This window comes from Anas platyrhynchos, chromosome 8 (genome assembly GCF_047663525.1).
Source record: "Anas platyrhynchos isolate ZD024472 breed Pekin duck chromosome 8, IASCAAS_PekinDuck_T2T, whole genome shotgun sequence".
Lineage (NCBI taxonomy): Eukaryota > Metazoa > Chordata > Aves > Anseriformes > Anatidae > Anas > Anas platyrhynchos.
This window is the reverse complement of record NC_092594.1, coordinates 33,700,148-33,713,396: the sequence shown is the minus strand read 5'-3', so window position 1 is coordinate 33,713,396 and position 13,249 is coordinate 33,700,148. Positions and strand designations below refer to the sequence as shown.

General features: G+C 37.8%; 1 protein-coding gene across 1 annotated transcript in view; it reads left to right on the top strand.

Annotated features, from left to right (window-relative positions):
- SLC1A7 (solute carrier family 1 member 7) overlaps window positions 1-13,249 on the top strand; it is a 47,577-nt gene that overhangs the window by 6,369 nt on the left and 27,959 nt on the right. The window contains exon 3 of the mRNA XM_005027236.6: window positions 7,303-7,518. Within this exon, the coding sequence (XP_005027293.1) occupies window positions 7,303-7,518 (216 nt within the window). The remainder of the gene's footprint in view (window positions 1-7,302; window positions 7,519-13,249) is intronic.

Sequence of the window (13,249 nt, the reverse complement as noted above, 5' to 3'; positions counted from 1 at the left end):
TGATGTGATTACAAATGGGATCTGAGTAGTTTGTGACTTGACAGAATCTTTCTGTAGTCTTCTAATCACTCTAAAATACTTAGTGTCTTGTAAAAGAAAGAGAAATGGCATGTGAAGTTTGAGGGGCTGGCTGAATCCCTTCTGTATCCTTAGGATAGAAACATGTGTGAATTATAAACAGTTGAATAAATCTGACTTTTGTTGATAATCCAAATTTGTCTTCCAAATCCTTTTGGTCTTTTCTTAATCTAAAAACACTTGAAAGAACTTACGGACCAGAAAATCAAGTATTATTAAGATTCTTGGCTCTTTCCGTGCTTTCCACAGATGTTAAGCTGCACAATCATATTTAATAGAAAATTTGTTTTCATTTGCATCCTGACCTCTGCATTTAGGAAATGCTTTATCAGCACAGCTAAAGTCAACAGGCCAGCCTGAATTCTGCACGTGCTATATTACATTATCTCAGGTCTCCTTTATCAGTCAGTGATCAAAGGTTGCTGTTCAATCCTTCCAGCATTTATAGATGTGTCCCAGTAGCCTTGTGTATTGGACTGTTGGAGAGGAAGCAATGACGGAATAGCCATTGCACATTGATCTTCACTGTGAGCTAAACAAAATCCTGGCTTGTTTACATTAGTCCATAAAAGCAGATTTCCTATAGCACACTAAGAAAATACAATGCATGATGTAAGTTCTTGGCAGGCTTTTTGTTATATATGTTGGTTTATCATTAAAGATCACAAGTGCCACAGAATAAGGAAAAGGAAAGCTCAACATTTGGGGTAAAAAATAAAACTCTTGCTATTTCATAAAGCATTTTTCAACAGAGAAAAAAAATGCATTGCAGAAAGTTGCATGTTCTGATGTACTAGAAATGTAGAATTAGTTGTTTCAGCTCCTGACAGCCTGGTTGTAAAATTTAACACAAACACTTCAAATAGTGTATTGCAGACAGATAGATCTTCTGGCATTTTTATTTGCTATAGCTTGAAGATGAAGGGCCAGATTTTCCATCATGCTCGACACCTTTGAGATTCCACTGTCTTTAGCAAAACAGTTGTACCCTGAGGCTCTCTGAAAAGTTAATTCACACTTTATGTGCTGTTTATAGCTGGTAATCTAACTGCACAGAAACTGCTGCAACAGTCCTAGTTGTAAAACAGCTACCACTTTCTGTATTCACTTCTATGGTGCATAGCCATTTTATTTTCATTGATGCCTAGATATCTAAACTTTAAAAATGCTGTTTCCTATTATTTGATTTGCAAATGAGATAAACCTTAGGAAGCCCCTTCTCCTGGCTTTCAAAGCCATCTCCTTTGAAAATCACACTGCAATACTACAACTTTTAATAATACATGACATTAGATAGAGATCATTAATCTGAGTACAAGTGATTCTGTGATTCTGTGAAGTGATCACGCTAGTTTCTTAACTGTGGTTAGATCATCGTAAGTCTGCTAGTACACTGGCAGTCCCCAAAACTACTGTAATCTCAGTAAAGTTCATAGAGAACCTAGGTTTTATTGCTTGTCTGGGCTCTATGTAAACATACATGGAAAGAGTGGTTATCTATACCAAAGGGGCATCCCTCTGCAAGTGCATGACACATACCTAATCCAGCTTAGTTCAGGGTATGAGCACGGGTTACTGTAGGATTTTACATTCCTCTGTACCTAGACAAGTGATGTCATGCCATGAGATGTCCTGGCATCACTTAGAAGTGGGTGGATGGGACTGGAAGTGTAGGGTGGCACAGGCTTCCAACCAAGATGCCACTTGATTGTCTGTGACATGTATACAGGTAGGGACCAGCAGTGTGCTAACCAGCTGTGTTTGTGCAAGTCTGGGCAGGAGGCATTTCTTCCTGTGTGGTGTGACATGGCATCTGGAGATGAAAAAAATATATATACACTGTAAAGGGAGGCCATACAGGGTGAAGCAGAGACAGAGACGGGCTACGGTGCTCGCACTAGTACCACTGTCACTGTGGTGTGTGATGACAGCATTAATCTCCGTCACAGCCACAGCAGCATCTAGCTCTGTAGGTATTCTGTCATGTTAGAAGAAAGCAAAAAAATATCCTGGAAAGAAAAAGTCGTTCTGATCCCTGCTGCTAAAATCATTTGAATTTCATTGGAAACTAAGAGAACAATCAAGCATCAAACTAGAGAAAGAACCAGAGAAAGTTTCTTATCTCTTTTTCTCATTAAAGTGTCTTATTTTCATTGTTGCAACGAGTTCTTCCATAAATAGTACCTCCATGGAACAGAAGCAGCCTGGGCACTGATGAAGATGATGGCCCATCGCAGTACAGAGAGAGCTTCAGGCTTATCATTTTCTCTGCAAATTGTTTGTATTTAAATAAGCGCCTTACTTTCTTTGTTTCCTTGTCTGTAACGTGGAGATACTGCCTTCCTATATGATGGTCTGTTATATTTGGGAAGCATTTCAAGATGATTAAATGGCTCGAGTTATGGAAATGGAGATTATTACCACGTTGAAACCTAAAGGCACTGACCTTGACAAAAAGCTACAAGACAGCCTGCCTGCGTGACCAGGCAGCATTAGTGAAGCCAGCACTTCACTTTCATGATGCTCAACTGTAATATAATCATCTCTAATGTAGCTGTTAGAGGAGCTTCCCAGCCTCACTGGGACAACTTGCTCAGGAAGGTCTTTTCTACAGCATGCAATTACAAAATGAGAATGCGAGGGAGGGTACGGGATGAATGAAAACAAATATGATTCTAGGACCAACTGTTGGTGGTTAATACTTGACCATTACTTCTTGACAGGATTAATGTCTTTCTAATCACACTAATCCTTTCTGATAACTTTATCCATAATCCATCTATTTCAAAGCAACATCCAGATGGCTTCTGGTGGTGAGGAAGACAAAATAAACAAGCAGAATGGAGTCTTAACAGCAGCTTCTTGTCTTTTCCATTTCTGGGGATCTAGGTTTGCTCTCGATGTAGGTCAAAAATTTGCTTTCTATCAGAATGCAACAGAAAAAAAAATAGAGAATGGTAGGGAAGCTAGACAGTTCTATTTTTATTTGTAAATAAAATACTTCATAAATATTCTGATGCTTAACAGTAACAGCCAGAACAAGCCATAAGGGTGCTCATAAGAGTTTAATGACCTGTTTGCATGGGACTAATTAGATTTCCAAGGTATCGACAGAATTCCCTTCCTCATTACTTGAAAATTGCTGTAATAATTTTTTTGTAGTGGTTGCAGAGGGGAGGTTATGCAGGTTTTTCTTAAAGCAGATGTAAGACATAGTATTTAGTAGTTTCATTTGTTTGTATTATTACAGTGTTTAATTTTTTATTTAGTCACATATAAAAATAATTCCTGGAGTTGTTGAGGGCTTCCTCATTGCTTCCATTTTCCCCTTAAGAACTTAATCTAGATTCCTTTAGTTCTTCCTCTGATCCTGGCTTCCCTCTTCACATTTCTCCCTCAACCAGGACCCAATAGAGAAATAATTTGTTGTAATCTTTCATAAATCACATAAAGACTGTCCAAAAAAAGGAAACAAATTCTAATCAAGCCATCCTAGACAAAGTAATTTAACTGTTGTATGTTTTTTTTTTTAGTAACTGTAAACAATGAAACAACTGAAGTCTTAGTGAAATAATTAAGCCTTAAATATCTGCCCCACTAAAATGCTGCAAGTAAATAAACTTTCTTGAATTGTTTTCCATTTCCAGCCATTGACCAAAATACTTCTATTTTATTTACTGGCTTCCTGAGTCTCTTTCACCAATAAAAATGTGACTAGTTCAGAGAAGAGATAAGACAAATTTGTCTGCATGAAAACAGCTGCCAGAAAACAAAGCAGAGTAGATTCAGAATTACCCAAGTCTCAAAAAAAAAAAAATCTAGACATCTTTTAATTGTTATGAATAAAACTACAAACCTTAAATAAGATTTTACTCCTGCAAATATTGTGGAGCATGAATTTTTCATTGTGTAGAGGTCCTGAGGTCATCAAAACACAACTCTGAAGAGGCTTGAAAGCCACAAAAATAAAAGGACCATAGGTCAGATACTTACGTGTAGAGCAGATACAACAGTTTTGGAGGCTATTCTTCCAAATTGTGTTTAGTCTCTGAGAATACACAATTTCATCCAAAAGCTGTTGGACAAACAAGATGGGAGACTAAAACAATGAAGCAGACTATTCTAGACAGCAAAAAGAAAAGCCACGGAAAGACCATTTTCTCCTGTAATTGGAACAACCTATGCAAGAGATAAAGAAGTCATGAGGCTACTTAGTTTATGATGATGTCTGCTCATATCCAGCACCAGCTGTTTTCAAAGCAAGGTGCAAGAAACGTCTTTAATTGTAGTAATCAGGGATTTCACTTAAATTCTGCTCTACAAGATTTAATATCTCATCTAAAACCCATTAATACATATTTTGGAAGCCTTATTCTCAAGATTATATTTTTTCTATACAAACTAAGAAATGGTCCCTAAATAAGAACTTGTAAACACTTTTGTGGATTTTTTTTCTTGCCAGACTCATTAAAAGAGCGACAAGTACTGTAATTATTCAGAAAAGCTGCAGATTGTTTTTCATCGTCTTAATCCTGTTTTGTCCATTTGGCAATCATTAAAACATTTTATGGAAGCTAAGCAGAAAACATACTTGTGGAAAATACTTAGCTATTTAGTAAGTCAGATGATTTTAATCTATGAATCAAATATCTTTCCTGTTTTTCCAAATCTAATCAGATTCTAAGGCTTGACAAGAATTAAAGGTATCCCATTTTTCATTCCATTGTGTTTCATGAGAGTCTAGTATTGAATGGCATGGGAATATCTTTGCTCAGTCTAAGAAGAAGCTTGGAAGCTGTTGGGAAGGGTTTGATGTAGCCAAGCAAGTCTGATAAAAATTAGTTTTAAGGGAAAACCTGAACACAATACAGTGATCTTTAGTTAAACCATTTGTAAGCTATTCCTGATGAATTCCCTATTCCCTAGGAAATGAGAGGAGTATTTTTTCTCATCATTCCTCGGCTACACTATGTGAATGCTGGAACTCTGAGGATCAGCAGTGAGGAAATCCTGTGATGTAACTGTGCATTACTGACTTCGTACAGTAGCTCTGATGCTCAGTATGTCTATTAATCTTGATGTCTTCTGTCCTATTCCTTCTGACATCAAATATTTCAAGACAAATGAGAAGTAGTTAATGAGTGACTACAGTCTCTTACTAGTTACCGGCATTTCTTCCTAAAAATCAGTCTGAGCAATTGTTTAAAATGTTTGACGTTACTCTGCAGCCTCTGGAAAACTTCTTCCTCTTGTCCCTTCTTCAAACTGAGCTTTGTGGGCCATGAAGAACACAGGGCTTTATCTGAACCCAGACCTTTATTCATCCTTCATCACACCAGTTTCTCCTGTTGCACCTCCATAGTTAATTACTTTTGAGGACTTTCTCATCACAGCATGAACTGAGCATGACTTTATCTGGTGACAGGATAATCTCATTACAGATGATGATCTTGTTAATGAATATCCCCAAGACAGAGCAATCTCATTATTAGCCCCCTCAGGATTTGCCACCTAAGAGCCAATGTATGTATGATTAGATTCTAGCAGCACAGCATCCCCCCAGATCCCAATCCCCACATGAGGCTGAAGTGGCACCCCCAAAAGCAGATGACCCACTGGGCATACTTGAGTAAGATTTTTGCCCCTAAGTTCTCCTGAACATTCTTCTCAGGTGAACAAGATAAGAGACAAGTTTGTTCTATAGAACAAACACAACACAGTGGCATCAGGGACAAGAGAAACAGTGCACCATTCCCACAGTGATAACAGCTTCCAGGCAGTACCAGGAAGAAAGCTGTACTGGCTGTCTCCTCCTTAGTGCCTTCTCCAAGTAACCAGCCTGCATGGTGTCCTACCTACAAGCTAGAGATCTGCTTGGTCAAGGATCAGCCCTTTGTACCACTGATGGCCATTTCCCTGCATAATATACCTATGATGAACACAGAAAATGATTGCTATGAAAAACATCCATCTAGTTAGAAATCAACCTGATTATACTTTTTTTTGTTGTTGTTGTTTTGTTTTGTTTTCTGGGGTGGCAGCGTGGGGACCAAAACAATCCTAAATCTAGTGCAATATAGGTATCAGTTTCTATGGGCATCAGCAAGCTATTGAACTGGCTCCGTGGCCTGTGAAACCTCAGCCTGTGAGAAGAATTCAGTCCTAGAAATCTAAGTAACACAGTGATTGTTTTACAGAAAAGTAATGTAACATGTAACACTTAACTCACTGTTTTAGAATATTGAGTCTTCCATATGGAAGTATCCAAGGAAGATGCCAAGGAACCATCATTGCTGCTACTGTTTTTTTAATATGTACTGCTGTGTTTGTAAGTGATACTTTAAGGCACACAAAAAGGTGGAATTTTTCTCAAAATGATAAGAGAGGGAATAACAATGGTTACAAGAGTGAGAGAGATGGAGATGCTCATTTTCTAAATGATCTGCATTACAATACAATGAATGTTTCCCCTTGCTACTGTAGCGTTAACAAAAAACATCCTAGATGAGAGATTGGCAATGCAGAAAAGCAATGCATTTTCTTAATTAATCTAGAGGATAGCAGGAACCTGAGCACTAAATCCCACCCATGTGATTTCATTAAATCTACTATAAAGGTTAAGCTGAACTTTAGTATTGGCTCTAGACAACCTTACTGACCAGAGTGAGGTCAAGATCTTATTCAAGGAGGTGCAGCTTAGTACATGACTATTTATGTAGAAAGGCCTGGTAATTGGTTCTGTTTTGATGATAAAGCCGGACAATCAGGTCACACCAAATAGCAAATGTGGTATTTTATTTCACCTGCAGTTTTCCTGAGATGCATCCTTTGGAGAGATTACAGAAAATCATTCAAAGAAAAATCTCAGTGTAGAGTCCCAGGCCACACTAAACTCAAATCTTAGCCTCAGACCACTTGGAAACAGAACCAGGATCTATGTCAGAGCAGCCTGGACCAAACTCAGGGGGCAAGAACTACCCTAATTTGCCTGTAGAAGATGGCCAGTGTGAGTGCAAGTTCCTTCAAGGAACCAGGATCTCACATAGCAATTAGGGAATATTGTTTTAGATACAAGAGCTACAGCTTTTGCATTATGGCAAGCTACAAAAGATACGCAGGCAATCACACAAGAAGCAGGTAAACTGGAATAACTAGGAATTTGGGTTTTCTGTTGCATTAACATTATGCAAAAGCTACCATATATTTTGTGTTTTCTTTTCACAGCTTAATGTCTGGGCTGGCAGCCCTGGATGCCAAGACTTCCAGCCGATTAGGCATCATAACCGTCACTTACTACCTATGGACAACATTTGTGGCTGTGATTGTGGGAATCATTATGGTCTCCATTATCCATCCTGGTGGAGCGGCACAGAAGGAGAGCACTGAAGAGGGTGGGAAGCCCATCATGAGCTCTGCAGATGCACTGCTAGACCTAATCCGGTAACTATGTTCATTCTTTCTGTTTTCTGGAGGTAACATTTTGTACATAAACGCATCGGGAACTGTGGCCTGAGGATAAGTCCTGAACCTAATGATGAACACTTTGTTTAAATTAAGAAAAAGTAAATTGCAGATGATTTTCAAGTTATCAGATGCTTATGCTGTCACTTCCTAGTAAAATTTAAATGAATGGACACCAAATGTAACAGAAATACTAATAATGCTGGTTTTTATACTCCCATAGAATCAAGTGTAGCCTGTGGAGCTCATCATGAAATCTGTTATTAATATGAAGACAGTATTAAGATGTAATGTTCATTTAAATAAGGGCAGACGGCTGTAATATGAAAAGCCTTAAATACAAGGGCTGAACCCCCCATTTTTCAGGAAATAACCCTTGAAACTACTGTTACAACTGTTCATAGCAGCTCTCAGATGAAGGATTTAATTAGAAAGACCACTGTTGTGACCTTTTTTTCTTTATTTTCATCATATTATTTGTTCTGTTTTGTGGCTTTTCATTGTTTGTTTTGCTTTGTTTGGCAGAAGAGAGGCTTGTTCTTTTAGGCCAGCATTTGAACCCTGAATAGGTATTTTGATGGCCTTGCATGAATATCCCTCTTTGTATCCACAGTTCAGGTGCTAGTGGGATGAGTTTCCTGACTGAATTCAGCATGTGCCTCAGATTTATATTGCTCACGCAAAAAGATCAAGTTTTGCCTTTGGGGTGATTCCTCAAGCCAGTGATCTTATAATATATTGGACAAGGGCTTTTAGACTCAGTGTGTGTCTGAACCATGAAGAATTCTCTTTGGAGTTTTATTTATTAAAATACAAAGCGTTGGACAATCTTTCTTTCAAAAACCCAAGTTCCTGACCCAGACTGAGCATCAGCACACAAAGTACTTTCATTAGATTTACTGGGACTTCAAATCAGAAGGAACTGGGATGAAAAGCCTACAAAAATCTTTTCTTTCTCATCCAAGTCGCACTTAGCCAGCCCATCTGAAAGCCGTATGTTTTTCTGTTGTATCAATGTATTACTGAGAAGGTGCCAAACTATATTAGTCATGGGGCAGCAGCTGAGAGCACTCTCTTTTGTAGCCTTCCACAAAACCACAATCTTCAACTAAAATGGGAAGATGCCCACGTAGTATCCCTATCTCCCTGGTGAATTTGCTCTGATCTACGTGCAGCGGGATTCATGTGTGTGCTTCTGACTAGTTAAATCACAATATTCTGCTTCTGCTGCATGAAGGAGTATAATTCTTTTAACAGGAGGAAGAAACTGGAGTTTTGAATCTGAGAAAAATAGACATAAAAGGGAATTTAACAAAAATGTGTGATCTTGATGATTTCGTAGTGTCAGTGGTTAGAAGCCTTTTCTTGAGTGTTCAGCTGTTTCCTAAGGCCTCATTCTTAAACATATAAATGCTTAGGGAGATAAATGGTGCAATAGTACACCCAAACTGATCTTAAAGTTAGCTCCAGAAAGGGTCTTTCTAGCCATAGGTTCCCATCCCTTTGTACCAGCCTCATTGCTTTTTGAAAGCAAGAGTAAGCCAGTTCATGGAGATGTCAGATGAAAAATAATGTGGGGTTGCAACGTTTAAATTCAGTTCTATATTATATTTGCATCAAACAACTGAATGGTTGTGTGACTAGAAACCAAGATCTTAATTATGATTTCACCCCCTCCTCTTTATCTGGCTGGTTTGGGTCCCTGTACACCACAGTTTTAATGGCAAATGCTTATTCTGTCTGGCAATGTTTGGCTTTATTCTGTTGAGTCTCATTGCAGATAAAATACTATTTTCTGATCTAAGCATTTGCATCATCTATAATTTCTCTTCCTACAAACACTTACCTAAGCAAATTACAACCGTTTCCATGCCTATTTCAGGTATTCATGTTTCCACCCGGGCATGTTAGTTTAGTCTATGGTTTGGGCAGATGTCAACAATGACATGCCAATTAGCCACTCTCATTACTGAAGCTTGAACAGATAGACTAAAGCTCATTCTCCTGTTTCTGTGCTAGGAACCAGCTACAGCTGCACTCTCTACCCTGAGTGCACAGACTGATGGTTTTTATTCCTCCACTACAGAAATAACCACATTCACTAAATAAATAAATAATAATACAACTGTGGGGAGTGGGCTTTCAGCCTAGATAAATACTATGGGTGAAATCCTGGCTCTGCTGAAGTCAATTGCAAAACTCCTAGATATCTTTGTGGAAGTCTGGATTAAATGTAATGATGTATCTGCTGGTTTGAGCTAGAAAAGCTGATCCTTCAGCTCAATGATAAATCACTTCCATTCACAGCTGGAGACCATCTTTTTAGGCCCAGATTGGCTTATCTTCTCCATTCATTAATTTCCTCCCAATTTATCAATTGCACATGTGCACAGAAGTTCTCGCAGGAAACATCTGTTATTCTTCAAATAAAGAATGCTAAGTGTACAAGTGGAGAGATGATATACGTGACATAATTGTGGTGTTTATTTTAAAGGCATGAATCTTGGCATGGTGATACACCTATTCCCCCTCACTTATTCCAGATTTGAAGCCATTTTGAAATGATGAAATGTATTATTATTTCATGTGATGTTGTATAGGACATTTTCAGGTTTGGAATTTTTGGCAGGGAGGAAGGATGTTGCTAGAAATTGAATTTCTGGAATTTTTGGGTGAGGATTCTGCTTTTAGAAGTGGCTTTAATAAATAAAACAAAGAATTGCTGCTGAGCCTCATCATCATTCTGAACATCTACAATATTAATCAATATTCACATTTCTGGAGTACGTATGGTACATGGAGGAATAGCATAATGTACCATATACACAGCATTATTTTGCAGGTGGTGCTTCCCCTACATATTTGTCTATTATGTAAAAGAAAACAATAACAACAACTCTAGTGTATATGATACAATTAGGACACTGTACCACGTGATTCTGAAATGGCTCTAACCCTCACATCAACCAGGATGTGTATTAACTGATTATCATACTGAATTTCCTGCCTTGAAACATGTATCCACAAGTCAGCCATTTTTGCCACTTTAAACAGAAATATTTGAAAGGTTTCCTTTCTAAAAGAAACCTCCAGAGATGGGGGACAAGATCTGTGGATGTGAATCTTCCCCTACCAATTTTCTCCCAGATTCAACCTGGACAGGAAGGCCACTGAATTCAGAATAATACTCATATTTTCAACACTCTACTAGGCTTTCTACTGAAAATCTTTAGTGCTGCTTTGGTCTTACGTGTCTGAATTTTTGCTTTAATCTGATTCAGCTTTAAATCAAACACATCTTCTGCTGTCTGTGGTTGACATCCATTTAACCAGCTAGTTCACTTTCATACTTGTGCAGAAATCTGCCCTTCCATAACTTGCCCCTCTTCTTTGGCATTGTGCAAGGATCTGGGCTGAATTACTATTCATAAGGCAATTGTGAGTCTGAAGCTTTGCAGAAGATGCTGTTCTAAAGATGCTTCTCTCTTTAGATGCTTCATTATTACTAGATTGAGACAGATGTACACATCTGCCTTAATTATATTCAAGGTTTCTGGTATGGGCACTGCAAGGCTCATGAAATTGTATTTTCTTCCATATTTAAGACTATAAATCCTCAGGCTAAGGATCATCTTCTTGTACTCTTAAACGAATCAAAGCACCTCATACCTTATGAATTTTAATGCATTTATTCTCATGATGTGCAATACCTCTTTGAGGTAGGGATGATCCATTTTCCTTTCTTACAGCTGGAGAAGTGAGACATGAAAAAAATAAAAAGGTCACTGTGGGTCATTCAAAAAAACCTGTGGTGCCAGAGGAAATATTTGCAGCTTGTATGAGACCTAGTAGGGGTCTTGTTCTAGGAATGTGGCTTTTGGGGCACCTCGATGGAAATAATAACAATGAATCAACATAGATCTTTACCTTATTTTTTCTGTGTTAATTATTGAAATTAACTCTGTACTTTTTCCCAAAAATAAGAGTGGATTTTTAGTAGCTTTTTTTGAGTTAAGAAATGAAGAAAGGCAAGATAACCGTTTTTAAAAATAATTCATATCATAAGTGTTTTGCCCAAAAGGACAAAAAAGGGACACACTTGCAGGAATAATGCCCAGTTTAAGACATTTGGTTTGTTTAATTTGGAAACATATATTCACCTGACAAGCAGACTAGAAAATGCAGGTTTGTAAATCAAGATATATTTCACAGGACCACACTGTTTACATTAGCAGTTATTATTTCCACCACACTCCATTTCCATTCTCAAATACCTTTAATTTGCAAGGGTAAATTTTGTTGCAACTTAATTCATTCTACTTGCGTTTGTCATCAACGGAAATGAAATTTGGCTGATGAGATAAAAATAAACAATCATACGCCATGAACATTCACATTAGGAAACAAATCCCAGCCAAACTGAAGGTTCACCCTCCTGTTTTATATACAGCGGATCATGTGTGCAAACTGGCACCAGAAAATATAGAGTTCACATATATTTTTAGTCTTTCTCAAGTCTAACCAGACAGAATGACATTGTGAGCTAATTCAGCTCAAAAGCTCCAAATAAAACAACTTAGTGAATACAGACAGGATCAAATCATGCCTTATCCAAGCATGACACAAGTCTGTACACTCTGGAAGTTTACTGAAGAAAAAATCAGAAAAGTTTTTACCTCTGAATATTCAGGATTGCATCCAATTTAATAGACTTTGAAGCAGGTATCTGGAAACCCATTTTGGCTGGCCAGCTTTAACCGAAAGAGGGCTTTTTGTTGGTGGTGGTATTTTTTGTTTTCTGTTTTACTTATTTATGTATATATATACATACACACACACCATTAATAGTTATAATAGGATATAAACATTGTAGAGGATTTATATTTTCATGGCAATCCTAAACACTGTTTAAAATAATCTCCTTTCCCCCTTTTCAAGCTAAGGGGTATTTTATTTCAAAAACAAATTGCATTTCTTCAAAACAGGGCAGGAGAAACCCAGTATCTGCTGTAGTTAGGAAAATGTCCAGGCTGCACTAAACAAATCATGGTTAAAGAAGTTTACAGCTGAAGACTGAATTGTATATGCAGGCAATAAGATATTAAAGAGTGCATTAAAAGACACAGGGTTTAAACTATGAAAGAACTTATTTTAATAACCTTGGCCTACATTCTTCTATCTTTTACCAAAAGCCACTGTGTTACTAGGATAGAAATATTTATGTTTCCTATGGCAAACTAGCCTTTTTTATTAGTTTCAAACTGCCAGTTTTCTTCTATCTCACAAAACAAGCCTGGTGCCAGCACTGTTGAACACTGTATGTGACCAGATGTTCTCTTCTGGTTAATTTTTAAGCAGTTCAAGCTGCTCAGAATCCCGATCCTGAAGTATTTACAAAGGGCTCTGAAGCCCCTCCATGTGTGGTTCCTATTTGGCATAAAAGGAAACCAACATGGAAAAAAATATAATTCCGTTATGAAGATGATGACTGGGAGATGGAACACAAAGTGGACTTTTTTGCCCTCTGGTCACAGAGTGGGAGATACATGGGGGCCAGGAGTTAAAACTGCATTAGGAAATCTTCAGCCCTACAGGGGAATAAATTGTTCATTCTCCTGAAAATTGGCCTGGACATGTTCTGAGATGGATGAACACTTGTTATTAAATAATTTTGCTTTCCTGGAACAATAGTGCATATGTGTTGGGCCTG